Source organism: Drosophila persimilis, unplaced genomic scaffold, assembly GCF_003286085.1.
Source record: "Drosophila persimilis strain 14011-0111.01,24,50 unplaced genomic scaffold, DperRS2 tig00000000-arrow-pilon, whole genome shotgun sequence".
Classification (NCBI taxonomy): Eukaryota; Metazoa; Arthropoda; class Insecta; order Diptera; family Drosophilidae; genus Drosophila; species Drosophila persimilis.
The window spans coordinates 13952116-13975650 of NW_020825288.1; the positions used below are offsets into that span (position 1 = coordinate 13952116).

The 23535-nt window shown below is 45.5% G+C and overlaps 7 protein-coding genes across 7 annotated transcripts in view; 3 read left to right on the top strand and 4 right to left on the bottom strand.

The window, feature by feature from the left end:
• Nucleotides 1-4942, bottom strand: part of LOC6587179 (fatty acyl-CoA reductase wat) — a 30649-nt gene extending 25707 nt beyond the window's left edge. The window contains exon 1 of the mRNA XM_002013607.2: nt 4457-4942. The gene's annotated coding sequence lies outside the window, so the exon portion shown is untranslated. The remainder of the gene's footprint in view (nt 1-4456) is intronic.
• A 3899-nt stretch (nt 4943-8841) lies between these two features.
• On the top strand, nt 8842-9524 carry LOC6587480. Its single transcript, XM_002013608.2, has 3 exons — nt 8842-8898; nt 8959-9276; nt 9334-9524. The coding sequence occupies exons 1-3, from the start codon at nt 8842-8844 to the stop codon at nt 9484-9486; spliced, it is 528 nt and encodes a 175-aa protein (XP_002013644.2). The 3' UTR covers nt 9487-9524.
• Nucleotides 9525-10530: 1006 nt separating this feature from the next.
• On the top strand, nt 10531-13789 carry LOC6587227 (SCY1-like protein 2). Its single transcript, XM_002013609.2, has 6 exons — nt 10531-10657; nt 10740-11339; nt 11396-12271; nt 12335-12554; nt 12622-12798; nt 12860-13789. Exons 1-6 carry the CDS (start codon nt 10531-10533, stop codon nt 13413-13415), a joined length of 2556 nt encoding a protein of 851 aa, XP_002013645.2. The 3' UTR covers nt 13416-13789.
• On the bottom strand, nt 13788-15313 carry LOC6587255 (adipocyte plasma membrane-associated protein). The gene is made up of 4 exons (XM_026994988.1): nt 15185-15313; nt 14897-15117; nt 14553-14841; nt 13788-14490 (listed from the first exon to the last, which is right to left on the bottom strand). Exons 1-4 carry the CDS (start codon nt 15292-15294, stop codon nt 13851-13853), a joined length of 1260 nt encoding a protein of 419 aa, XP_026850789.1. The 5' UTR covers nt 15295-15313; the 3' UTR covers nt 13788-13850.
• Nucleotides 15314-15594: 281 nt separating this feature from the next.
• LOC6587589 (beta-1,4-N-acetylgalactosaminyltransferase bre-4) lies at nt 15595-16973 on the bottom strand. Its single transcript, XM_002013611.2, has one exon. The coding sequence runs from the start codon at nt 16919-16921 to the stop codon at nt 15953-15955; it is 969 nt and encodes a 322-aa protein (XP_002013647.1). The 5' UTR covers nt 16922-16973; the 3' UTR covers nt 15595-15952.
• A 1610-nt stretch (nt 16974-18583) lies between these two features.
• LOC6587258 (probable cleavage and polyadenylation specificity factor subunit 2) lies at nt 18584-21177 on the top strand. Its single transcript, XM_002013612.2, has 3 exons — nt 18584-18721; nt 18807-18961; nt 19026-21177. The coding sequence occupies exons 2-3, from the start codon at nt 18813-18815 to the stop codon at nt 21148-21150; spliced, it is 2274 nt and encodes a 757-aa protein (XP_002013648.2). The 5' UTR covers nt 18584-18721; nt 18807-18812; the 3' UTR covers nt 21151-21177.
• LOC113566765 (pre-mRNA-splicing factor Slu7) lies at nt 21122-23215 on the bottom strand. The gene is made up of 4 exons (XM_026993812.1): nt 22550-23215; nt 22260-22488; nt 22012-22195; nt 21122-21944 (listed from the first exon to the last, which is right to left on the bottom strand). The coding sequence occupies exons 1-4, from the start codon at nt 23148-23150 to the stop codon at nt 21225-21227; spliced, it is 1734 nt and encodes a 577-aa protein (XP_026849613.1). The 5' UTR covers nt 23151-23215; the 3' UTR covers nt 21122-21224.
• Between the last annotated feature and the right edge of the window lie 320 nt (nt 23216-23535).

Consider the following 23535-nt stretch of genomic DNA (forward strand, 5'->3'; position numbering starts at 1 on the left):
TAGGTCTCAATGAGTCGTTTTATTTCGAGATCTAATGAAATTAGTGAACACATATTGCCAGAGATTTCCTAATTGATATGTTGTTCAATGCAATTGAACACGGGTTCTGGCTGATCCCTCAAGATTCTCTCTCGCACACTTCCTTAAATCAAAAGTAGTTCCAATCTCCCAGTCTCCCCCTTAAATATCCCAGAGTGCAGACCTTCTGCCTGATTGAAGGTTAAGTGCCACTCCATAATGTAACCCCCTAAACAAGAGCCGGGCATCTGCCCGGTCTAGGCTACCTCGTCTGCGCTTGGTCTTGGCCAAACTCTAATTTATGTCTTTATGGCACATTACATTCAAGACAATTCACTTGCTTTATAACCTGTTAAAGTAAGTCTTTTACGGCCACATCTGTGCGGCGTCGGCGTTGGCGTTGGCGGCTTACCGGACCAGCAGCACTTGGCCGGAGATCAAAGCCGGGCAAGACCATGGTAATGACCCAGTTGGCTGTGATGGCAGAGCAAACCTTTTGGCTTGGCAAACCTTTGGCCGTCAATGATGGTTTCATAGCGACATGCATAATTAAAAAGCCGTTGCAGGATGTACAGGGCCCGAGTTAATGCCTAAGTGTGCAGGCCGGCCTTAATTGGGCCGAAACGTTGACAAACATTAGGCCAAAAGCGAACAGAAATAGCCCCAAAGAAAAGCGAAAACGTTGGCAATATTACGTGAGCCGTTTACCCCACGTCTGGCCAGTCGAATGGCTTTAACCTTTCGCTTGGCAATGGCCAAGAAGTGACCAGCTGGTTCTGGCTGTCGCTCTCGCTCTCGCTCTCGCTCTGGCTCTGTTGCTGGCTCTTCATTCAGAAGTCAGTGGCAGAACCAGAATGACTTGCCCAAGACCCAAGCCCAAACCCAAACCCAAACCCAGACCCGGAGCCAGGCCCAAGCTCAAGCTCAGAGACGAGGCACACACAGTCAAGGCATTCAGGTGCATTTATTGCAATTAAACACTTGTTACTGCCAAAGTTGCAACCGCAAAAACAACGCCACATCTAACAAGAAGCCAGCCAGGTTTCAGCCAACTAAGATTAATATTACGGCCGGGCCACGATTCGACAATTCAGCCAACGTTTCACGTTCGTTCGCTCAACGATGCCGTAGCACTCTGAACGATCCAGCGATTTGCTTAGAATGCGACAACCGCCAGACCCCAAATAAAAGCCAAAGTGCTGACCTTGTCAGTGGCTATGGCTACTGCTGGCTCTGGCTCTGGTTGTGGCTCTGGTTGTGGCTCTGGCTGTTGCTGCTAAATCTCGAGTGGTTTTCCTTGTGTTTGATTTTTCAATTTTTGCAGCACAAAGCGGGCACGAACACACACACACACACACACACACACATATACTTGCACACAATTGCATTCAAAAGAAAAAAAATGTGTAATAAGTGCATCGATTTACATCGAATGAAATGAAGTTGGAAGAAACAAATTGGAAAACACTTTACGTGCAATATACATACACATTTTTTTTAACTTTTCTTTTTTTTAGAACTGAAATCACATTTGTCTGTATCTGTTAACCCATAATTAATTCAATTCAATTTAGATCAAATATCGTTCCGTCTGTCTAAAGAGCCTCTCAAATATGTAGCTGGAATTTTGAAATTATATCGCACAGCAGCAGTTGAATATTTAATAAGAGTCATACTCTCCCAAAATATAATTACAAAAATTAAATGAAAAATATGGGATTGCCTAACAATTTTGGTCCATATTTGTCAGCCATTAGCTTATAATTTGTTTATTTTATCAGAGTATTTATCATATATAAATTCCCTTGGATGTACAGACAATCTTATGAGCATAATTATAGCTCGATTCACAAGCCAATTCTTTAGCCGCCAACCACTTTTGAATTAAGATGTTTTCAGGCAGATTCAGGGTCAAGAAAATAGAGATATTTATGCATAGCTCATTGCTTAGGTCTCATCGCATACCAAATACAATATACAATACTAGCATGTTTTGTGCACCCGTAAGAAGGAGGCAAATGGCAAATGAAAAGTGGCCAAGAGCTGCTTTGGCACTGGCCAAGTCGAAGCTGCATGGCAATATTCGCGCATTTATCGATTGCAAATCAATTTCATACAATTCCACATCTCACGTAACTTTTGGCCCGACTCTGGCCCGACTCTGGCCTGGCTCTGGGGTGGGTTCCTTCTCTGACGCTGGGTCTGGGTCTGGGTCTGGGTCTGGGCCTGGGCCTGGGCCTGGGCCTGGCTGTGCTACCGTCTCCCGCCTTCGACTCTCGAGTGCAATGCATCGCTGCCGGATTACCCGATTAATGCTGCTTGCATACAAATTGGCGCATTTACGTTCGTATGGATCGACGGTGCTCAGGTGGGGCGCATCCACAAGATACAGACACGCGCCTGCACTCGTTAGCAGAGCGTCTGGGCATTGGTTTTCTTTGGCATTCGCCGCGTAGCTCGCAAATTGCATAAACAACAAACGAAATGAAAACTGCAATGCGCAGGAGACACAGAAGGGATACGGGTACGAGTGTAGAGTAAGGTGCGAAATATATACTACACCTCGATATGTGAATGCAAATTTAGTTTTTGATTTTCGCATGCAAATGGCCCGCATGGCATGGTACATTGTCGAGCACTTAAAGTTCTCCACGGTGCAACGCAACTGTCGCCGGCAGCCAAAAGCTTCCGGAAAATCCTAATCAGCATGACTGGCGCTGGGCCAGTGCCAGTGCCAGTGCCGGTGCCGGTGGCAGAGTGCCCCTGCAACATCCATGGAAGAGCACAGAGAGGATGCCACCGAGGTGACAACATAAGCAGACTTTTCGCGGGATTTGTCAAATATTTGCGCTACGTTGCGCTCATTCCTAAAAAGAACCAAAAAAAAATGGAGAAAAGGGGACCAAAAAACTGCAATGTCCCAATCCCCAACGAATCCTCCTGTGAGGGGAACTCCCCCTCATTTTTTGTGTGTGTGTTTTTCACGCCTCTTCCAAGGAGAGAGCAAACTTTTATTATTATTTCATTTTTTCCTTCTTTCCGCTCCCCACAGTTCAAAAAGTTTAATGCTATTTGACTTTGATTCAATGTTTGCATTGTGCCCAGGCACATCATCGATTATTTTTCGCTTGACGCCTCGCGGCCCCCAGATCCGAGTTCGGTTGTTTGTGGTGGACAAATGAAATATGTTGGATGCTGGACTGCCCGAATATCCGAATATCCGAATAGCCTCCACACTGACAATCCAAAATCACAGCCACGGCACGGGTGGTGCTGGCACGGCTGGTGCTGGTGTGGTGCGAGTGCTATATTTTGATAAATTGCGAATTAATTGAATTGCTATGACATGAAATTTAGCAGGGATTTCATATGCAATAATTAAAGAGTTGTCATCGAGGGACTACGTATACGTACTGTCTGAATGCCCCTGAATGACAAGTGAGTTTTTTTCCGTGCCAAGTTTAGAATTTATAAACTAATTGCTGGAAGGTTCGAGCGGTTGATTGCCGATTGTTTCACATTTCAGATTCCAGAATTTATCAAAACTTTCCATACTGAACTGTGCGAAGTGCTATAGGTATATATTTCACCTGAAAATAATACTCAGTAATATAATCCTTTTTAAAATAAGTAAATGTAAATTTGCATCGTTTTTATTTTTCCTTTTTTCAATTAATTGATTGAATCTCTGTAAATTACTAAATTGCTAATTTGCTCTAAATTTAAATGTATTTAAAGCTGTACAAATATAAACCAAATTTAACCAGAAAATGGAGTAGCTCCATGATTTCTCGCTTTGAACGTTTTTAATGTAAAGAATTATTACAAATATTAAACAACAGTCTGAAGCGTGACAAATTTCAATTAAACCTCTGAAAAACCCACCAATTTGTAGTTAGATCTTATTTCTTCCAATACCCACACCGCCACCCGATCATTTAGATATTGATCCGAATAAGCAGTTCGTATGACCCAGAAATTGGTGCCTTCATCCAACCCAATCGCGTTTCTGTGGGTTGGGCTCATTGAAACTCGTTTCGCATAAACAAAATAGTGTAATACTCGAGACCGTGTGTGATTATCGATTCTTTGTAGCCGAAACTCTCGTTGCATAGGCGAAACAATGAGTTTCGAGTATTTCCCAATTGCGGTGTTTGTGTATAAAATTTGGGAAATTCAATGAAATTTCACACATATTTTTGGGACTGTACGAGTGGTGTGTGTAGCTGTTGGCGTTGGCGTTGGTGTTGTTGTTGGTGTTGGTCTCTCCTTGCCAGAGCGAATCCAACTCGTTTTTGGGTATTTTTTAGAAAGCCGTTGTCGTACGTAATAGTAATAGTAATAGTAATAGCATTTGTCATACGAGTACGAGTACGAGTACGAGTACGAGTACGAGAGCAGATTGGTATAATCCAATCCCAGGTAATTCAAGACTCACCGATTTGCTCGCTCGCTGCCGTCGAGATCCCACGCCCACCGACGGAATGGATTTCGACAAAGGCTAAACAAATTGTAGGCTTCGTTAATCTGCCACTCGGAATCTTCCTCTCGTGTTTCGGTTTCCGTATTTCTGTGCGGCGGGGGGGTAATGGATACAAAAAATGTTTTTTGTTTTGGAAATTTTGGGTCTGTTCACTTTCGAAACTTTGTCAAACGGTTTTTACGCTCTTGCCGCACGCAATGTTGCACAATCTCCAAGTAGTATCGAAAAAACGCGATTCCAAAATTACGGCAGGCAATGCCAAAAAATTTTCAAAACTGGTTGGAGAGCTTGAGTCGTACTAAAGGGGTGAGCGCGCGCGCACTGATCCGAACCGATCCAAGTGGGGTCCCGAGTTTGAAAAACCAACTAGGAATTTTCCAGACAACGAGAGGAGTACGACTGAGAGTACGAGCGACGAGCGACGATCGACGTTACGCGTTCCAGAACCGCGCTCCTAGGCAGACGAAAGCAGACTCAGCTCGAGCGCGGCTTGCAAAAACCACAACACCTGATGACGCCCGATGATGACGGCGGTTCGGCGGTTCGGCGGTTCGCTCCACAGTCGGTGGCTCCACAGTCGCAGCAGCGCCGTCAGCGTTGACTGCAGCGCAAGCGCAGCGTTTTTAGTAGGCGGCCAGCGAGAGCGCGCAGCAGCAGCAGCAGCAGAATTACCAACAGCGGCAGTAAAAGTCGTATTGGGGGGGCTGGGTTGGGTTGGGATACAGAGTATCCCAGAATAATTGATAAAGGATACTAGAAAAAAAACGGAAAATTTATCTAAACTCTTTACAAGAAAGGAAAGGGGGTGCTGACAAAGAAAAACTCATTGTTTTTATTCATTATCGTAAAGTAGTATGTTCATTAAGATACTCTACCACACACATATATGTATATACATATCTAGAAAATCTCCAACAAATTGTACATACCATAGCTGTATGGAAATACTCTTGGATGGATACTGGATCTGGATAGAATCACTTATTTCTGCATCTTACACATTACTGCACATATACACCCTTCTGTCCCACCATTACAGGGTAGAATTAGCTATGGAAAATTTATGAACTGCTTATCCTGCTCAACTTGAACTTCAACTTCAGAACTTCAACCCCAACCCAAGCCCAGACCTGCTCACATTTGATCTGTGTGGCCTGCGCGGAAAGGAGGAGCTGAACCTACACGGACCTTAAATTGAGTCATCGCCAGTGCAGTCCACATCCGTTCAGGCCCAATCCTACTTGGTATGCCTGCACCGTTCGCCCGGAGACGTCGTTCGACGTAGTTCGCTCATAAATTTTGCATTTGCTGTGTGATTTTCCTTTTTAGACGCGACAAGATTTCACTGATTTTGTATATACGTATCTACGTATGCGTCTGCTTATAATATATCAATGCATAAGCATTCTACAGTGGGTATTCACTTGTTCGGTTCTAAATGTTGTTGTTGTTGTTTTTGTTGTTGTTTCTGTTTTGTACTTGTATCACAGGTCCGCCATCAATCACGTAATTCCCAGCGTGTTTTGTACCCGTCCATCTATATCTTGGCATTGTATCTTCTCACAGCGAACAAAGCCAGTGCCAAACGCAAAAGCCAAAAAGCCAAAACACACGAAATCTACGTAATAAACGCTGTTTGAAACAAAAGGCCCATTAACGACAAATATAAAGTAAGAGAAAATAAAAAATATTTGCGAGTCCATCAGTGCATATTAATTATGGCCCCATCAAAAGGTACTCAAGTGCACACTTCTGTAGCCGATCCGATCTTGTTCAGTTCTCCTCCAGACACCACTTGGCAAAACACTCGTTCAACATGATTCACTTATCATTGGCTTTGTGAGGGGCATAATGAAGTATTGGGGTACGTACTACGTACATCAAGTATTTTGAGAGTTCAAAGTACGAAATAATATACTCTCGTCATCATATGTCGAAATTCGATATGTAAATTGGTTTCTTCTAGATCATTCCAATCTTAATTGGGTAGTTCTGGATATCAATCATACTTTACCTTTCATATTACCTTTCAGAGCATTGCTTATTCTTAAATGCATTCCTCACTCTAGAGAGTGTGATCTTAAACTTTTTCTTGATTTTGGTATTACAAAAAATTATTCAATATTCAAATGAATTGACATTCTCCCAAGGCATGATGCAAATAATAATAAATAATGTAATAAACAAAAACCAGTTTTTGAGCATCCAATAACATTGTGTCATAAAAAGTTTGAGCGAAAGTTGACCTTGTCATTCCACCTTCGCTTAAGAACTAAATCCAACGGCAAATATCAAATCCATCTAAATGGTTGCAACCACAGAATTGCCCAGCTTCATCGTGATAATGGCCAAAGCAACTTGCCAAGTCATTCCGGTTTTTTTTACCATATTCGCACCCAATTCTAACAAATCAACAACAAACAGGTACACGAGTAACAAAAGTGCCAACCGAAAGAAATCAAAGTCAATGTCTAGAAGCTGCAAATCCGAAAGGTAATTGCCAAGGCAAATTTCGTGAGTTGGGAGGGAGCCGGGTGGGGCACCGACTCAAGTCGCGTCGACGCGAAATTCGCTCGTCACTGCATAATTATCGGAGATTTCGGAGCGATGAGAGGACTATACTACCGGCTAGTTGTGGGTAATTTGCCGTTCCTGGCGTGATTTAGTATTGACTCTTGTGTGTCAGGCTCCTTGATTTATTTTATGGCTGAACGCGAGCTCCCGGTATCCCGGTAGTCCCCCTCCTTATAAAAATATCAGTCACGATAGAACGCAAAAATTACCAGCACATTGGTTGGAAAGTGTGTATGTGTGCGGTGCGGTGGAGTGGAGTGGAGTGGCTGAAACACACCGACATGGATGAACGGAGCGGAGCCCATTGAAATTCAGAGCGGGTTCAAAGACGGTCGGCCACGGCAACAAATCGTGCAAACAACAACTCACCGAATTGCATAGAGCAACATCTTCATGGAGGGGTACGTAGGGGGACTGGGATTTCGTTGGGGCAGAGCCGGGCTGCTGGCAGGGATAGCGATAAAGTCCCCAGCAGTTCCAGTCGCCAAAGCGATTCAGCTAAATGCATTCCGAGTGCTTTATTGATTGGGTTTCGTGTGTGTGCCAGAGCAAAAAGTATAAAATCTATTAATTTTGCTGTGGGGATAAGCAAATGCATCTCAAGTGGCTCTGGCTCTGGCTTTGGCTCTGGGTCTGGCCCCTCACTGTGACTCTGGCTGTGGCAGGCCAAATGGCTGACGTCGACACGGCCGAGACGCAGACACGGACATGCCGCTCTGTTGACGTTGTTGTTGTTGACAGGTGTTGACAGTGCAACGAGCCATTAATGAAAACATGGAAATGTTTAGCCAGTTAGTCAGACAGGACAGTTTAGAGATCAATCTGACTAACTGATACTGGAAATGGCTCAAACACAACCGCCAAATCACTTGACCTTTGTCACTACACAACATGACATTCAACTCTACTCATGAATTATTACTGCAAAATATTGTAACCCGTACATGCACATACATATGTATATGTTTATGTCTCCACCTTACCCCGTGCCGAATCCACAATTTCAGCTTAATTACTTTAAAAAAATCAATGACTAAACTGAGAATATACCAAATAGATCCACCAAATCCCCTGAACTTTGTCTCTAAAACTTGACTTCCGACTTTTGTCCGACTGCTGCCTAATGGTGTGTGTTTTTGCTTTGCGTAATAGTTTATGAATTGCATAAGTTTTGAGAATCAAAGGAGGAACACCTCGCAACAATTAGCCAAGAGATGAGCCCTGAGATTCGCGAGTAATGGCTTAGGGAAAACTCTTTCCCCGATCTGATCAATGCCAAAGTGCAGACAGATCTGCCCGAGCCCGTACCCGGGCACCCTCGTAAAAGCCAAGTTAACGCACTGTGACTGAAATGCAGAAGCTTTTAAATAATAATTACGCGAGGACGGCCGCAAAGATCAGGTGGAAATACTTAGTCAAGGTACGTATAAATTATGGCGCCATATTGTTGTGATCTACTAGGAGTGTTGAATAGTTAATAGATTGAATGAATTGTTTAACATTGTCAGAGGTTGAGCTTAAAATAAGCTAGAATAAAAACGAGTATACATGTGTGCATTGAGCGTTTTCTGGACGGCAGAAACTAATGGGTATCAGAATGGTCAGCTAACGAGAATAAAATTGATTGATCACCCGCTAATGGATAAAAGTCTATAAATATACATATATGTATATACGCACACGAGAATGTATATCCAAATGATGATATAGGGCAAACAAAAGCGTGGAGGCCGTATTAAACATACCACATACACCGTTCCGCCGGCATGAAGAGAGTGCTGACTATTTTTGTCCTGCTGCTGCTCTTGGAGCATTATCAAAGTGTATTAAATTGAATTTGAAGAGCGAGGAATTAGTAATATTTCGAATCTAAATCATTTCAGGGCGCTGTTATATTCAAGATGACGAATGCCGTCTGCGAATCGTACAACAAATCCTGGGTGGAGTTCAATGTTTGCCGCTTGAGGGCCGTGAGTCGGAACAAGGTCAGCTTCAATGTGGATGCCATGCTGCACCATCCGGTCCACAATGTGTTTGTCAAAGCCCAGCTAATGAAGCGGGCCAACGGGTACAAGCCCTGGCTGTACAAGGTAAACTTCGATGGCTGCCAGTTTATTAGAAGGCGCAACAGTGCATTGATTCGCATAGTTTGGGAACTGTTCAAGGAGTTCTCGACGATCAATCATACGTGTCCTTATGTGGTGGGTCATAAAGGTATTTCGTATTTCGTTAGGGAACTGTACAAGTTTCTTTTTTAGGGCCTACAGCGGGTGAAAGACTTCTATTTGAGGTCTGAAAAGCTGCCAACCCCTATACCAACAGGCGATTATCTGCTACTCATCGACTGGGTGTTCAACAAAAAGCCGCAGGCTGCCACAAATGTGTACTTTACCTTCGTGGAGGATCTATGAAAGAATATAACGTGGCCTTTTTAGTCATTAATAAAACAATTTTGTAGCGCGTTTTCCACATTAACTTATCTTGATTATAGCTAATAATTTACCATACTATTCAATAGTTTATAGAGCAGAGCATATAACCAAAATCAGACTCTGTCATGCCTGAAGTATTTGCTGGAGCAAAGCATTCCTCTTAATGGAAACAAAACAACATAGAACGAATACAAATTATGTTATTAAATAAATTTCTGGGAGGCCTGATCTGCGACCACCAGCAGCTCACCTTGTCAACAAAGACGCCGTATCAATAGGTGCAGGCTATAGACAAATAATTGCCAATTACAGAGATTTAAAATTCAAGTTCCGTTTGGAGGAAAAAAGCAAAAACAGCGTCGATTCGGCGTTGTACAACCAACGGCTAATTTGAATGCGCACTTAAAAAGATCCGCATTGTACAACACTAAGCTGATGGTATTTTTAACGCAACGGTATTTGATAGTATTTATCGGATTATATTTGGGTATTTTTCTTCGATAGCTATCGATGACATAATAAAACTATCGATAGTGGTGGCACTTTGTCGATAACCACTGAACGTTAGAAACGCCCAGAAACGAGCAGCATGTCTTGTATAATTGAGGAAAGCGTCTAAATGAATGCAGAAACTAGTCAGGCTATTTCAACATTATTTTGCAGCTCATTTTCTTCTTACAGACACCAAGAATAGGTATCGAGATCGGTTTTATTGTTGACCTTTGTTGCTTAAACCCTAAATGTGCTAAATCACTCTCCACGAAAACAATGAATCTTAAAGAATTTTAGCGCAGCTCGTGTTAGGATATCGTGGGATTTTTTAAAGTAAAGAAAAAATTTACAAACAGTATTGTTTTCCGCGGCTTAACTCAAGTTGCTTACCTGCTTAAATAGAGGGGGATTAAGTGGGCTAAGTTCGTGCCTGTAATCGATAGATCCGATACATTTATTGATTACTAACAAAAAGAATTTTGCAAAAACAATAACTTTGGACCCGTTGTTGCTGCAAATTATATAGGCAGGATGGACATGATAAACAAATTCTACTCGACAGCAGTACACACGGTGTCCACCCTGTCGGGTGTGCTGCCCGGCAACAACGTAACAAGGGAATACGAGGTCCTGGAACAGGTGTGCACGGCGGGAGTGGGTGAGTAGATGTGGATGTGGATGGGGTGTGGGGAAGTAACGTCAACATATTGTGGCTTATATCATATCCTACACGCACACAGGGCTCATGTGGAAGGTCTACAATGGCTACAAGAAGAGCACAAAGCAGGAAGTGTCTGTTTTTGTCTTCGAGAAGAAGGTCCTGGAACGCTGGTCCAAGGACGACAGAGAGACTATGTTGGAGACACTGCGACGAGGCGTGCAGCAGCTGACCAAAATCCGACATCCGCATGTGCTGACCGTGCAGCACCCGCTCGAGGAGAGTCGCGATTCGCTGGCTTTTGCCACGGAGCCGGTTTTCGCGTCCCTGTCGAATGTCGTCGGCGATTCCGTGCGCTCCGAGAAGAAGCTGTACGATGTGGAAATTCGACACGGTCTGCTGCAGCTTTTCGACGGCCTGCAGTTCCTACACAACGACGCCAAAATTGTTCACCGCAACATCAGCGCCGAGACGATTGTGATCAACAAGAATCGCAGCTGGAAGTTGTTTGGCTTCGATTTTTGCATAGCCAATCAGCCGGCAACGGATGGCACACCACATTGGCCTTGCCGGGAGTACACCACATCGATGCATGTTTTGGCGCAGCCGAGTCTGGAGTACACGGCGCCAGAGCTGGCCCTTAACAGTGTGAACACCCCGGACAGTGATCTCTTTTCCTTGGGTTTGTTCACTGAATGATCGCTATGGCATTGCTTTAATCTCTTTGATTCCTTTCAGGCGTGCTCATCTTTACCATTTACGCGGGCAAGCCTTTGAAAATGTTCGGCAGCGACTACAGTGGCTTCAGGAGATACTGCAACGAATTGAACCAGCGCAAATATCCAGCCATGAACACAATTCCCAATGAGCTGACGGAGAGTCTGAAAGCGCTGCTGCATCCCAGCGCCAGTCTGCGGCCCAAACTGCACGAGCTTAAGCAGATCGTATACTTCCAGGATGTAGGCGTGAAGACGCTCAGTTATCTGGACTCGCTCTACCAGTGGGACAATCTGCAAAAGTCCAAGTTCTACAAGGGTCTGCCGCAAATCATTCCGACGCTGCCGCACCGCGTGAATCTCCACTCAATTCTGCCATATTTGGTCAAGGAATTTGTCAACTCGCCAATGATTCCGTTTGTGCTGCCCAATGTCCTCCTGATAGCCGAGATGAGCAGCCAGCGGGAGTACTGCGACCACATACTGCCGCACCTGAAGCCCATCTTCAAGCTGACGGATCCCATACAGATTCTGTTGATATTCATGCAGAAAATGGATCTCCTGCTGAAACTCACACCCGCAGAAGAAGTGAAGCAAAGTGTCCTGCCGCTGCTGTATCGATCTTTGGAGTGCGACATGCCGCAGATCCAGGAACTCTGTCTGGCCGTCTTGCCCACATTCTCCACGCTGATCGACTACAATGCCATGAAGAACTCGGTGCTGCCACGCATCAAGAAGCTTTGCCTGCTGAGCAGCAATGTCTCGGTAAAGGTCAACTGTCTGATATCCATAGGAAAGCTGCTGGAGAACCTCGACAAGTGGTTGGTGCTGGATGAGATTCTGCCTTTCCTGCAGCAAATACAAAGCCGCGAGCCGGCCATTATCATGGGCATCATAGGTGAGAGTCCAGTGAAGACGCCAAACATGTTGCCATAACTTACTTTCTTCGTCGTTTCCCAAGGAATCTATAAAATTGCCATGACCAACACGAAGCTGGGAATAACCAAGGATGTCATGGCACACAAGTGCGTGCCATTTCTAGTGCCTCTCAGCGTGGAGAATGGCCTGACCATTGCCCAATTCAATACTATAATAGCATTGATCAAGGAGATGTTGGGCCGTGTGGAGCAAGAACAGCGCGAAAAGTTACAGCAACTTTCCACCATCCAGCGAGACAATAAGTAAGACCCGAGGCCAGAGCTCTTTCTTTCGAATGCTTTTATTGAGATTCATTATTATGATTTACAGACCCAAAGATGCTTCCGAGATATTGGCTAACGAACTCGAGAGCAGCACAATTTCCCCTAGCGCCAGCAATGGCAACAAGAACAACGATGACATGTTCTCCGGCTTTACAGTGGGTCAGCCACAAGGCCTCCCAGCTGCCAGCACCTTAGCGCCCATGAGGACCAGAGAACAGCTCAAGTAGGATTCAGCCGACCAGAATGAAGCAGAGAAAACTCAAGAACCCACTTTGCTATTCCAGAATATCGCACAACGCAATGAACATACCAGCCGTGGCCCCCGCACTGCCCGCAACATCCACAGCACCCAAAGGAGTAGCAACAGCAGCAGGATCCTCTAAGCCTGACATTCTGTCCTCGCTGATGCAGAGCAACCTGAGCAGTCTGGCACCAGCTCCCAGTCCTAACAATGGCTGGCACAGTGCCAATCCGCTGGTGATGAACCATCAGCTCGCATCACCGCAGGCCAGCAACAATAACTTCTCATCGCTGGATGACCTGGATCCCTTTGGAAGTGGCAGTGGTAGTGGCAACAGCAGCGGTGGTGCCCCCAAGCCAAACAATACGAACGGTGCCAATATGTACACGTTGCAGCAGCCACACGTGAACTATATCTATCCAACGGGCTACAGCTTGAACAGCATTCAGCAGCAGCAACAGCAGCAGAGTCTGAGCATGAACAAGGCCATGGCGCCACCACAAACACTCGTGCCGCAGACGCAGACGGTGATGCAGGGAACTGATAACCAGAACATCAATGCACTCTCCCAGCAGGATATACTTAACTTTTTGAACTAGACACAGTCGTAGCCAAATTAACCAATTCCATATATCTAATATACAGCAATTTACCTGTACGAATGTGTCTCATATGTGGGTCCGTGTGAGTGTGAGTGTTAGTGTCTGTTTGGAACGTTTTAACTTATATGTATTATGTAGATTTTAACGCAGGTCAGGTCCTATTGGTCCGGTCCCCTGTTCGTTGACACATTCCGCAACGCAACCGATATCAAATGTGAAACGAATGCATGTAGCATTAATTATAGTGTACGTATTATTATTGTTAGCTAGACAAAAAGCCAACCAACTATCCATGTACTTGTCCCCCCGGTGCATTGTGCAATTGCTCCTTAACTATATTTTACAAAATATAATATATTAATTCAACAGAATTCGATTTGTACTTTTCTTTCCCCTTTAATGTAAAGAGTATCAATTATTAGGCAATCATTTTTACCACCACCAATTGGCACCAAAAGTTTTGTTTTTCTCATACGGATTCTTTATACGTAGCAGATAATTATTTAAGCTCGATCCCAAGTACAAGTACCCATCGAGTTCCAAGACATGAGAAATTCCAGAAGCCGTCGAATCGAAGCCGTGTAACGAGTCCACTATCTTGCCATTCCAGTTCACGCGCACCACAGTGGTTCTTCTGGGGCTCTGCATCTGAATATACTTGATGAAGACACGAAAAACCACAGGGTAAACCTTGTTGGAGTATAAACTGTTAAGGAAGCGCAAGGGAAAAATCAGCATGGCCAGCAATCGAGCTATACAGTTGCGTAACAGCGGATTAGGGGCCAAAATGGCAAATAAATTTGACTTCCGGTTGTCTACACTAATGACCAATGGCACCCATATGCCCTCGGCATCGGGGGTCAGGTTATCCGGCAAACCGGGCAGACCATCCACAAAGATCTCGCTCTGACCAGCCTTGGGTCCTTTGAGGTAAAACTTGGTCAGGCACATGGCCGCTGTCTCGGCCACGACAATAAAGTCCTCATCAGGGCTCAGGGCCACACCATTCGCCAAAAATAGCCCATCCAAAAGAACATCGATTACATTGTTGGCTCGATTATATCTGAAAAGGCTGAAAGAGAAGACCATCAATAGCTGTTGACTGAGTTAGCTCTTCCTTCCATATGCACTCACCGGCCCGAGGGATTGGCAACGACAGCATACAGCAGGTCGTCCGACGTGGAGTCGGTCCAGTAGATGTCCCCTTGACTACTGACTGCCACACCGTTGAAGAGCTTGCCTGGGCGATTCACAGTCTGACCTGGCAGCTCCTGCTGTGTTGACACCAGCAATGACTTATTGTTCGTGTCCAGATCCACTTCCCATATGCCTAAGAAGCCATCAGCCACAATCAGATTGTTTCCTTGCGAGTCAAAAGCCAGGCCCAAGGGTAGTCCGCAGGGAGAAAACTGGAATATGTCATCTGAAAGAGGGGAAACCCCTATAATGGAGATCTCTTTTACTGCTGCTTTGCCTACCACAGGGCCGCCCAGTCTTTGCAAAATACGCAATTTGTCCATCTTTACTTCCATCCAATTTTATCCTGGCTAAATTTCCGCCCCGCAGACCTGTGTAGATTTCATTATTGTGCGCTATGAGACACTCGGGGCAAAAAACGCGACCCTCTAGGAGACGTTCAGCTCCATCCAGGCGATGGTTTGGCTCTAGAGCACCTTCCAGTTCTTTTGGTTTGGTTATCCTTCACATATACAAGACATATATGAAGTAGTTCCGATCTACATATATCTTACAAATGTACAACTTACGAGAATTTTGTGAAGGGGAATGTCGTTCTAGGCGACAATCCGGGTAGATATAAGATGACCAGCGCTATAATTGTAATGTTCTTAAATGCCCTTCTCAATGTGATCACCATGGCGTCAAATACCTATTATAAATAGGTCCGTACATATAAACATATGTAGAAAATTAAAAATTAAGAACAGAATAAACATACGAATGAATTCGAATTTTGTATGGGCTACTGAGAAATATGACTTATAAGGAAAAGGAAATACATCCTGGTTAGATTTCACTTGAATTATTACAATAATTTTTCTACCGAATCTAAATATGATATATAGTTACAGTTTTCCAAGTTTCGTTTGCTTTGTTGCATCTTTTCCCAGAATTCAGCTGTCGGATTAAATCCGATGCTTCAAAAGTAAACAAACCATTTTCATATTTATTGATTTATGTATTATTGGCAGATGCAGAGCGTGCTTAATCATGATTATTCGATATAGTCTTATTTAAAGATTTCCACTTTGTACTACTACTTCCATAACAGCTTTGATTCCCGACTTAGCCTAATGAGAGGAGATATCACGATCAAAGTAGCTAATCTCTTGCTAAACTATATTCATCCCAGATCTAAAACAATTCTAAATGCCAGGCATAAAACAGTGCGACTAACTAACAAGCCCCCTTTTGGGCGGGTATCCATCCACCATGAATCCCCTATTTCGTTCTAGTCCTAGTCCCCTAACAATTAGTTAAAAGCTAAAAGCTAATTAACAATACTGAGTCGTAGCTCAGGTCTCTACCAGAATGTGCGTAAACAGACTGTGCATCCGTCGTTCCACCTCCTTGTAGACCAGCGAGCTAAGTCCATCCATGAATCGGCGCAATTTAGCGGCTTGAAGGAGTACCCGACGATGCTCATTGGGATTCTCCGGTTTGTGCTTCAACATCGTGTACTCGCTGTACTCCGGAGCGAAGCGGCAGATACCAATTCCCTCGTCCATTATACGCACATAGAGATCGTCGTCTTCACCGCCCCAGCCATGGTAGACATTGGACATTCCATTTATCTGTTTAAACTGCAAGGTAGTTATGGCCACCACACCGCCAAACAGGCCTTGGTAAGGCAGGTGGAAGCGCCAGTGGTCCAACGCCGGGCACATGTGTCGAGGCGTCTCCACACAGGCATACATCTGCCCCGAGTTTAGCGGCATGAGGTCCACGTCATGCAGGATGAGGCACGGAAAACCGTACTCGGCCGCCACCTTGGCCCCGATGTTGAGGAGCATGGCTCGGTTGAATGGCTTTTGGTCGTACTGCTCGACCAGAAAAATTCGATAATGGATCAGTTGCTGGCGCAGATAGTTGTGCATGTAGGTGAGGAAGGCGCGCAGCTGCTTCTCCCGCTGGCGATAGGGCACAATAATGGCGGTGCTGTACCGAGCCTGACACTGCTCCGGCCTGAATTCCCCTCCTGGCCAGATCTCCTCCGCATGGTGGACGGTCTCGTGGTAGTAGGCGCTGCTGTACAAAAATCTGTTGTTAGCAATGATGTCCGTGTAGCTACATTCGAATGTTTGCTGCAAGGAGACATTTAGCGTGACCTGCGGGAGCAGTGCACCCTCTATGTGGGCGCCATCGATGTAGTCGTAGTGGGACGCAAAGCGGAAAGGCAGCGCCAAGTACACGATGAGCGTAACGATTCCAATGGTCTTCAGCAAGTCATAAATGTGGAGTCGATACGGGATCCGTACAAACATTATGTTGGAGCGGGATCTGGACGCGAACTCCCACAAAACAGTAACACATATCCGTTGAATTCTTAAGAAATTGAATATATATAGTTGGTTATCAGTGCTGCCAAGTTTTTATCAGAAAAAAGCTGTTTCTAACTTGGAGAAAACGAGAAAAAAAAGCTGAAAATTTTCACACAAAAAAAAAAACCTAAATAATGGCGTTATACATTTTTTAACAAAGTGATATTTAATATGTATTTTATATAATTTTCATTAGTTCATCCAGCACTGTGGGGGTATTGTGATTCGTATTCGTAAACTGTACCTTACTTGTTTATTTTATCTTTTCATCCGCACGCAATCGTCGCTTAGAAAAAGTGAACTCAACTAAAGGAGAGAGAAGCAAAGCAATGATGAACCGACCACATTTTCCTACTTCTTATGTAGCCGGTGTCAGCATCAAAAAATGCTGAAAAAAAGCCTATACCTTTATAAAAAATCCAAAATTCCCGCTTCCCGCAATTCACAAATATTTCCCGCATATGGTCTTCAAAAAAAGCCAGATCTGCGGAAAAAAAGCGTAATCGACAGCACTGCTGGTTATGCAGACAAGGCCAGGGCTGCAAAACCACTGAAATAATCAAAGCATGCTTTTGTTGTTGTATAGGATGTCTCCACAATAAGATTTATCGTTAAGTGAAAATACTTGAGATAAAACGATTGCCAATTCCTAACTCAATAAACAGATAAGGCGCTTAATTTCGTAAAACTGATAAGATACATTCACATTGGGATGGACTTTTTAGACATCCGACCGTTAAACTCTTAAAGGAATTTCTTATTAACTTAAAGTCCAAATTGCATCTGAAAAGTGTAACAAAAGATCATCTCTGTTGCTGCAGCGCCACAAGTTTGATTAGAAATCCAAACTAGCTCATATATTTTACTGGCTCACACTAAAACGCTATCTCTGTCTAAGTCTGTCGACTTTCAGACTAAGAGCTGATAATCCAATCTACACTACAAAACTGCAACATTAGTGGTCGTAGCCGCCTCCCAGCTTTCGATGTGCTGATGCACTGTTTGATATAACACTTGAGATAAAACGATTGCCAATTACTAAATCAATAAACAGATAAGGCACTTAAGTTCTTAAAACTGATAGGATACATTCACATTGGGAAGGAGTTATTGGACATCCGACCATGAAGTGGGACAGTAAACCGAAAGTACTTTTAGGTATTCTTTATTAGCTTCAAGTCAAAATTGCGTCTGAAAAGTGTAACAATAGATCATCTCTGTTGCTGCGGCGCCACAAGTTTGATTAGAAATCCAAACTAGCTCATATATTTTACTGGCTCACACTAAAACGCTATCTCTGTCTAAGTCTGTCGACTTTCAGACTAAGAGCTGATAATCCAATCTACACTACAAAACTGCAACATTAGTGGTCGTAGCCGCCTCCCAGCTTTCGATGTGCTGATGCACTATTTGATATAACACTTGAGATAAAACGATTGCCAATTACTAAATCAATAAAAAGATTAGGCGCTTAAGTTCTTAAAACTGATAAGATACATTCACATTGGGATGAATTTATAAGACTTGCGACCATAAAGTGGGACAGTAGACAGAAATAGCATAAGAGACGAAACGCAAAATAAGTCATCGAAGCCGTCGCCCAGCTTTTATATATTTCACTCGCTCGCACTGTAACGCTATCTCTGTCTAAGTCTGTCGGCAACGTCTAGTGTCACACGGCCATAATAACAAAGAACTAGTTATTCGTGAACTACAAAAGATGGTTCATATTCCAGCTCTCCGGTAACGCTCTCAGACTTTCTTGTGCAGCCCTAGGCCGGCTGATACGTTTTTCGAGCCAAAATACGATTCAACAATTGTTTATTAGTTTAAGATGACTTCAATTATCAAGCTGCACACGATATCCGGGGCAATGGATGAGTCGCCGCCATGTTACATACTCCAGATTGACGATGTGCGAATTCTGTTAGACTGCGGATGGGACGAGAAATTTGATGCCAATTTCATAAAGGAACTCAAAAGGTGTGTGCGTGTGTGGAGGAAAGACGACAATAAATAAACAAAAAATTCTGAACACTCATTCCAGGCAAGTGCACACACTAGATGCTGTACTGCTCTCCCACCCAGATGCATATCATCTGGGCGCCCTGCCGTATCTGGTGGGAAAGCTTGGCCTTAATTGTCCCATTTTCGCCACGATACCAGTATTCAAGATGGGTCAGATGTTCATGTACGATCTGTACATGTCTCACTTCAACATGGGCGACTTTGATCTTTTCTCGCTGGACGATGTGGACACCGCCTTCGAGAAGATCACCCAGCTCAAGTACAACCAAACGGTTTCGTTAAAGGGAAAAGGTTATGGCATATCCATAACGCCTCTGAATGCTGGACATATGATTGGCGGCACCATTTGGAAGATAGTGAAGGTCGGCGAGGAGGACATTGTCTATGCCACCGACTTCAACCACAAGAAGGAGCGCCATCTGAGTGGCTGCGAGCTGGACCGACTGCAGCGACCGTCGCTGCTCATTACCGACGCCTACAATGCACAATACCAGCAGGCGCGTAGGCGTGCCCGAGATGAGAAGCTAATGACGAACATCCTGCAGACCGTGAGAAACAATGGCAATGTGCTCATAGCCGCGGACACGGCGGGTCGGATGCTGGAGCTGGCCCACATGTTGGATCAGCTGTGGAAAAACAAGGAGTCGGGCCTGATGGCCTACTCGCTGGCCTTGCTGAACAACGTCAGTTACAACGTGGTGGAGTTCGCCAAGTCACAGATCGAGTGGATGAGCGACAAGCTGACCAAAGCCTTCGAGGGAGCCCGCAACAATCCCTTCCAGTTCAAGCACATTCAACTGTGCCACACCCTGGCGGACGTGTACAAACTGCCAGCCGGCCCGAAGGTGGTGCTGGCCAGCACGCCGGACCTGGAGAGCGGTTTCACACGGGATCTCTTTATTCAGTGGGCCAGCAATGCCAACAATAGCATTATTCTGACCACCCGCACCTCTCCCGGCACCTTAGCCATGGAGCTGGTGGAGAACTATGCCCCGGGCCGGCAAATCGAGTTGGACGTACGGAGGCGCGTCGAACTGGAAGGCGCCGAACTTGAAGAGTATCTGCGCACACAAGGCGAGAAGATTAACCCGCTGATTGCCAAGCCAGAGCCGGAGGAGGAGAGCAGCTCCGAGTCCGAAGATGACATCGAGATGAGCGTCATCACGGGCAAACACGATATTGTCGTTCGTCCAGAGGGGCGTCATCATTCCGGCTTCTTTAAATCGAACAAACGTCACCATGTGATGTTCCCCTACCACGAGGAGAAGATCAAGTACGATGAGTACGGCGAGATCATCAATCTGGATGATTATCGCATTGCGGATATGAACAACACCGAATTCCCACCCGAGGAGCAGAACAAGGAAAATGTGAAGAAAGAGGAGCCTGGCATAGGCATTGAACAGCAGGCCAATGGTGCCATGGACACCGACGTCCAGCTGCTGGAGAAGCCCACTAAACTGATTAACCAACGCAAAACGATCGAAGTGAATGCACAAATCCAGCGGATCGACTTCGAGGGCCGCTCGGACGGGGAGTCCATGCTGAAAATTCTCTCGCAACTTCGACCGCGTCGCGTCATCGTTGTCCATGGGACGGAAGAGGGCACCCAGGTGGTGGCCAAACACTGCGAGCAGAATGTGGGCGCACGCGTGTTCACGCCGCAAAAGGGCGAGATCATCGATGTGACCACAGAGATTCACATCTACCAAGTGCGTCTGACCGAGGGTCTAGTCTCTCAGCTGCAGTTCCAGAAGGGCAAGGATGCAGAGGTGGCCTGGGTCGATGGCCGTCTGGGCATGCGTCTGAAAGCCATCGATGCTCCCCCCACTGCCATGGATGTGACGGTCGAGCAGGATGCCGCCATGCAGGAGGGGAAAACTCTCACACTGGAGACACTCGAGGAGGACGAGATTCCCGTCCACAATTCAGTGCTCATCAACGAGTTGAAGCTCTCGGATTTCAAGCAGATTCTCCTGCGAAACAACATCAACTCGGAGTTTTCGGGCGGTGTCCTCTGGTGCACCAATGGCACCTTGGCGCTGCGACGCGTTGATGCCGGCAAAGTGGCAATGGAGGGCTGCTTGTCGGAGGAATATTACAAGATCAGGGAGCTACTTTACGAGCAGTATGCGATCGTTTAAGATTAAAGTTTATTCTAATAGTATCTACTCCATTTTGTTGAAATTTGTATGGTACTTTTATTTTATTTACAAGTTTATAGAAATTGCGCCATGGGATCTTCAGCGCGTGGTCGCTTCCTTTTCCATTCCTCAATCTCGTCCTCGGTGGGCGCCTTCACATCGTACATGCTGTTGTATGGTCGCTTGCGATCGTCCAGGTCCTCTTGGATGTTCTTCTCTGTCGTCAACGCCTTCTCCTTGGCTTCCATTTCTTTTGTCTCCTTGCGTTTGCGCTGCTCCTTGGCCTTCCTTTTCTTTTCCCGCTTCTTGGACTTCTTTTTCGACTTTTTCTTCTCATGAACCTCTGGCTCTTCCTCCTCTGTGGATGATTCTGAACTGGGCGCAGAGTCCGCCTCGGAGGCGACCTTCTCTGGGGGTTCCTCTTGGACTCTGGTCTCGTTATCGGCGGATGTTTCCGGAGGCACTGCTGATACGGAGCTATTTGACTGCTGCTGATGGTCTGAATAGCCTTCCGGTTCCTGCATGCCCACGCAGTAGGAGTTCTTGATGAAGGACTTGCAACACTTGTAGCCCCAGCGGCCGGCATTCCAAAAGCTGCCCCACACTGTTGTGTGATTGTTGATGTACACGTCCTCCTCATAGATACTGCGCGCCTTGGGCTTCTCTACACCCTTGATGACCTTGCCGCTGCGCGAGTACTCAATGTACTCCTCGGTCTGGGCAAGCAGCAGCGACTTGGGCGGCACCTTCAGATGCTCTTCGCCACCATATTTCTCCACAATATGAGTTTTTGTCTGCAAGTAAAGAGGGAGCAAACCGTCTGCTGTGATATAAATAAACATATAAAATGGCAGGACTTACACTTGACTTGAACTGTTCTTTCTTCTGTTCGTATTCCTTTTGGAGTAGCTCCAGCTTTGTGGGCTCGGCCAGCAGATGGACATCCACTCCCTTGCCATGGGCCTCCCAGGCGAACAGTTGAGCGGTGGCTTGGGCTGTCGTGTCGCCAGAGAAGCGCACAAAGTTCTCGCCGGCAAACTCAGCTCTGGAAATGGAGATTATATTAGAGTCTGATTGATTGTCTGGTCAGGTGTTCTTGCAGCACTTACTCCTCCGCAGGCGTTGCAGGATTCGGATTGTCACGCATAGAGCGGGTCTTGGGGTCATAGTAGGCGGAGTTTGGATCCAAATTCCTCAGATATTTAGCTGTATCCTCGCGAATACGCAAATTTCGCACAGTAATCCGCTGTTTGGAGTCCACTTTTGTGCCCGGCATGTCCACTTCGTCAACGTATTTGTCCTCGTTGCCCTCCTCGTCAGAGATCTCCGCATCGGGGTCTGATTAGGATGGATAGAATGTTAGAAGCTATCGATTGAAGTAAGTAAATGATTGCCTTACCATTTTTAAGTTTTTCAGCTTTTAGCTGCCGCTTGGCTTCCTCCACTTTTTCGTACTCTTCGACAATCTCCCGATGATTGGCCGGATCGTAGGAGCTCCAGCGATCGCGTTTCTCATCATAGTTGATGGAGGCTTCGCTCACGATGTGCTCGTCGTGCACCACAATCGACTCTGCATACCTCGCCTGCACCTTGCGCGGCCGCTCCAGGCAATCCTTCTTCTTGTGCGTCATGGCGCCGCAGTTCTCGCAGGCGCCCTTCCGGAACTTGGTCACAATTCTGGTGGTGTCCAGGCCCTTCGGTGCCCGCTTGTCCAGCTGGCCCTGCTCATCCTCGTGCTGTGGTCGCTGATGTTTCAGTGTGGGCCCCTGGGTGCCATAGTACCAGGGTGCATTGGATATGTACTGCGGAATGTGGGGATTGATGTCGCGACCCTCCTCATCGACGGCGGCTGGTGCTGTACCCGCTTTTCTCGCCTCCTCCAACTCCTTCGCCTTGCGCCAATCCTCGCGGGACTTTTTCTTTGGCTCCTCCTCGGCATCCTGGTCAGCTTTGTTGTTGATTATCTGCGAGACGGGAGTACGCACCTGACCCGAACTCATCGTGGATTTGGTGATTGTTGTGTGTTTGTTGTTGTTTACGGTATCGTAATTTAAGCCAAAATTCGGTTTTTTTATCCACGGCCCCGAGATCAGTGTGACTGACCCTCAGAAATATACCAAAATATACCGTCTCATTTTCAAAATATACCGTAAATATACCCACAAATTATTTGAAACGTACAGATTTCCCTTTCAGGTGTCGCTTTGGTAATTACATGAAATGTAGTTAATATGTAGCGAATGGGTAGTTAGCGTGTAGTGACCATGTAAAGAAATGAGATTAGTGGAAATTGTCTACAAAATTTGAATTTTAAATACAATCAAATGCAATAAAAAGGAGTTATGAAAATTTGCTAGTGTATTAGAAAGTGGATTGATCGATCGG

Excerpts from the sequence above, each read along its gene's own strand:
- LOC6587480 (XM_002013608.2), top strand. The coding sequence starts at position 8,842 with ATGAAGAGAGTGCTGACTATTTTTGTCCTGCTGCTGCTCTTGGAGCAT. Across the intron at positions 8,899-8,958 it reads TCTTGGAGCATTATCAAAGT|GGCGCTGTTATATTCAAGAT; the intron begins GTATTAAATTGA and ends AAATCATTTCAG. Across the intron at positions 9,277-9,333 it reads ATCATACGTGTCCTTATGTG|GGCCTACAGCGGGTGAAAGA; the intron begins GTGGGTCATAAA and ends TTTCTTTTTTAG.
- LOC6587227 (XM_002013609.2), top strand. The coding sequence starts at position 10,531 with ATGGACATGATAAACAAATTCTACTCGACAGCAGTACACACGGTGTCC. Across the intron at positions 12,272-12,334 it reads CATTATCATGGGCATCATAG|GAATCTATAAAATTGCCATG; the intron begins GTGAGAGTCCAG and ends TCGTTTCCCAAG. Across the intron at positions 12,799-12,859 it reads AGGACCAGAGAACAGCTCAA|AATATCGCACAACGCAATGA; the intron begins GTAGGATTCAGC and ends TTGCTATTCCAG.
- LOC6587255 (XM_026994988.1), bottom strand. The coding sequence starts at position 15,294 with ATGGTGATCACATTGAGAAGGGCATTTAAGAACATTACAATTATAGCG. Across the intron at positions 15,118-15,184 it reads TTCCCCTTCACAAAATTCTC|GATAACCAAACCAAAAGAAC; the intron begins GTAAGTTGTACA and ends GTATATGTGAAG. Across the intron at positions 14,491-14,552 it reads GTTGCCAATCCCTCGGGCCG|CCTTTTCAGATATAATCGAG; the intron begins GTGAGTGCATAT and ends CTTCTCTTTCAG.
- LOC6587589 (XM_002013611.2), bottom strand. The coding sequence starts at position 16,921 with ATGTTTGTACGGATCCCGTATCGACTCCACATTTATGACTTGCTGAAG.
- LOC6587258 (XM_002013612.2), top strand. The coding sequence starts at position 18,813 with ATGACTTCAATTATCAAGCTGCACACGATATCCGGGGCAATGGATGAG. Across the intron at positions 18,962-19,025 it reads TTCATAAAGGAACTCAAAAG|GCAAGTGCACACACTAGATG; the intron begins GTGTGTGCGTGT and ends CACTCATTCCAG.
- LOC113566765 (XM_026993812.1), bottom strand. The coding sequence starts at position 23,150 with ATGAGTTCGGGTCAGGTGCGTACTCCCGTCTCGCAGATAATCAACAAC. Across the intron at positions 22,196-22,259 it reads CCTGCAACGCCTGCGGAGGA|AGCTGAGTTTGCCGGCGAGA; the intron begins GTAAGTGCTGCA and ends CTCCATTTCCAG. Across the intron at positions 21,945-22,011 it reads AAGAACAGTTCAAGTCAAGT|ACAAAAACTCATATTGTGGA; the intron begins GTAAGTCCTGCC and ends CTTTACTTGCAG.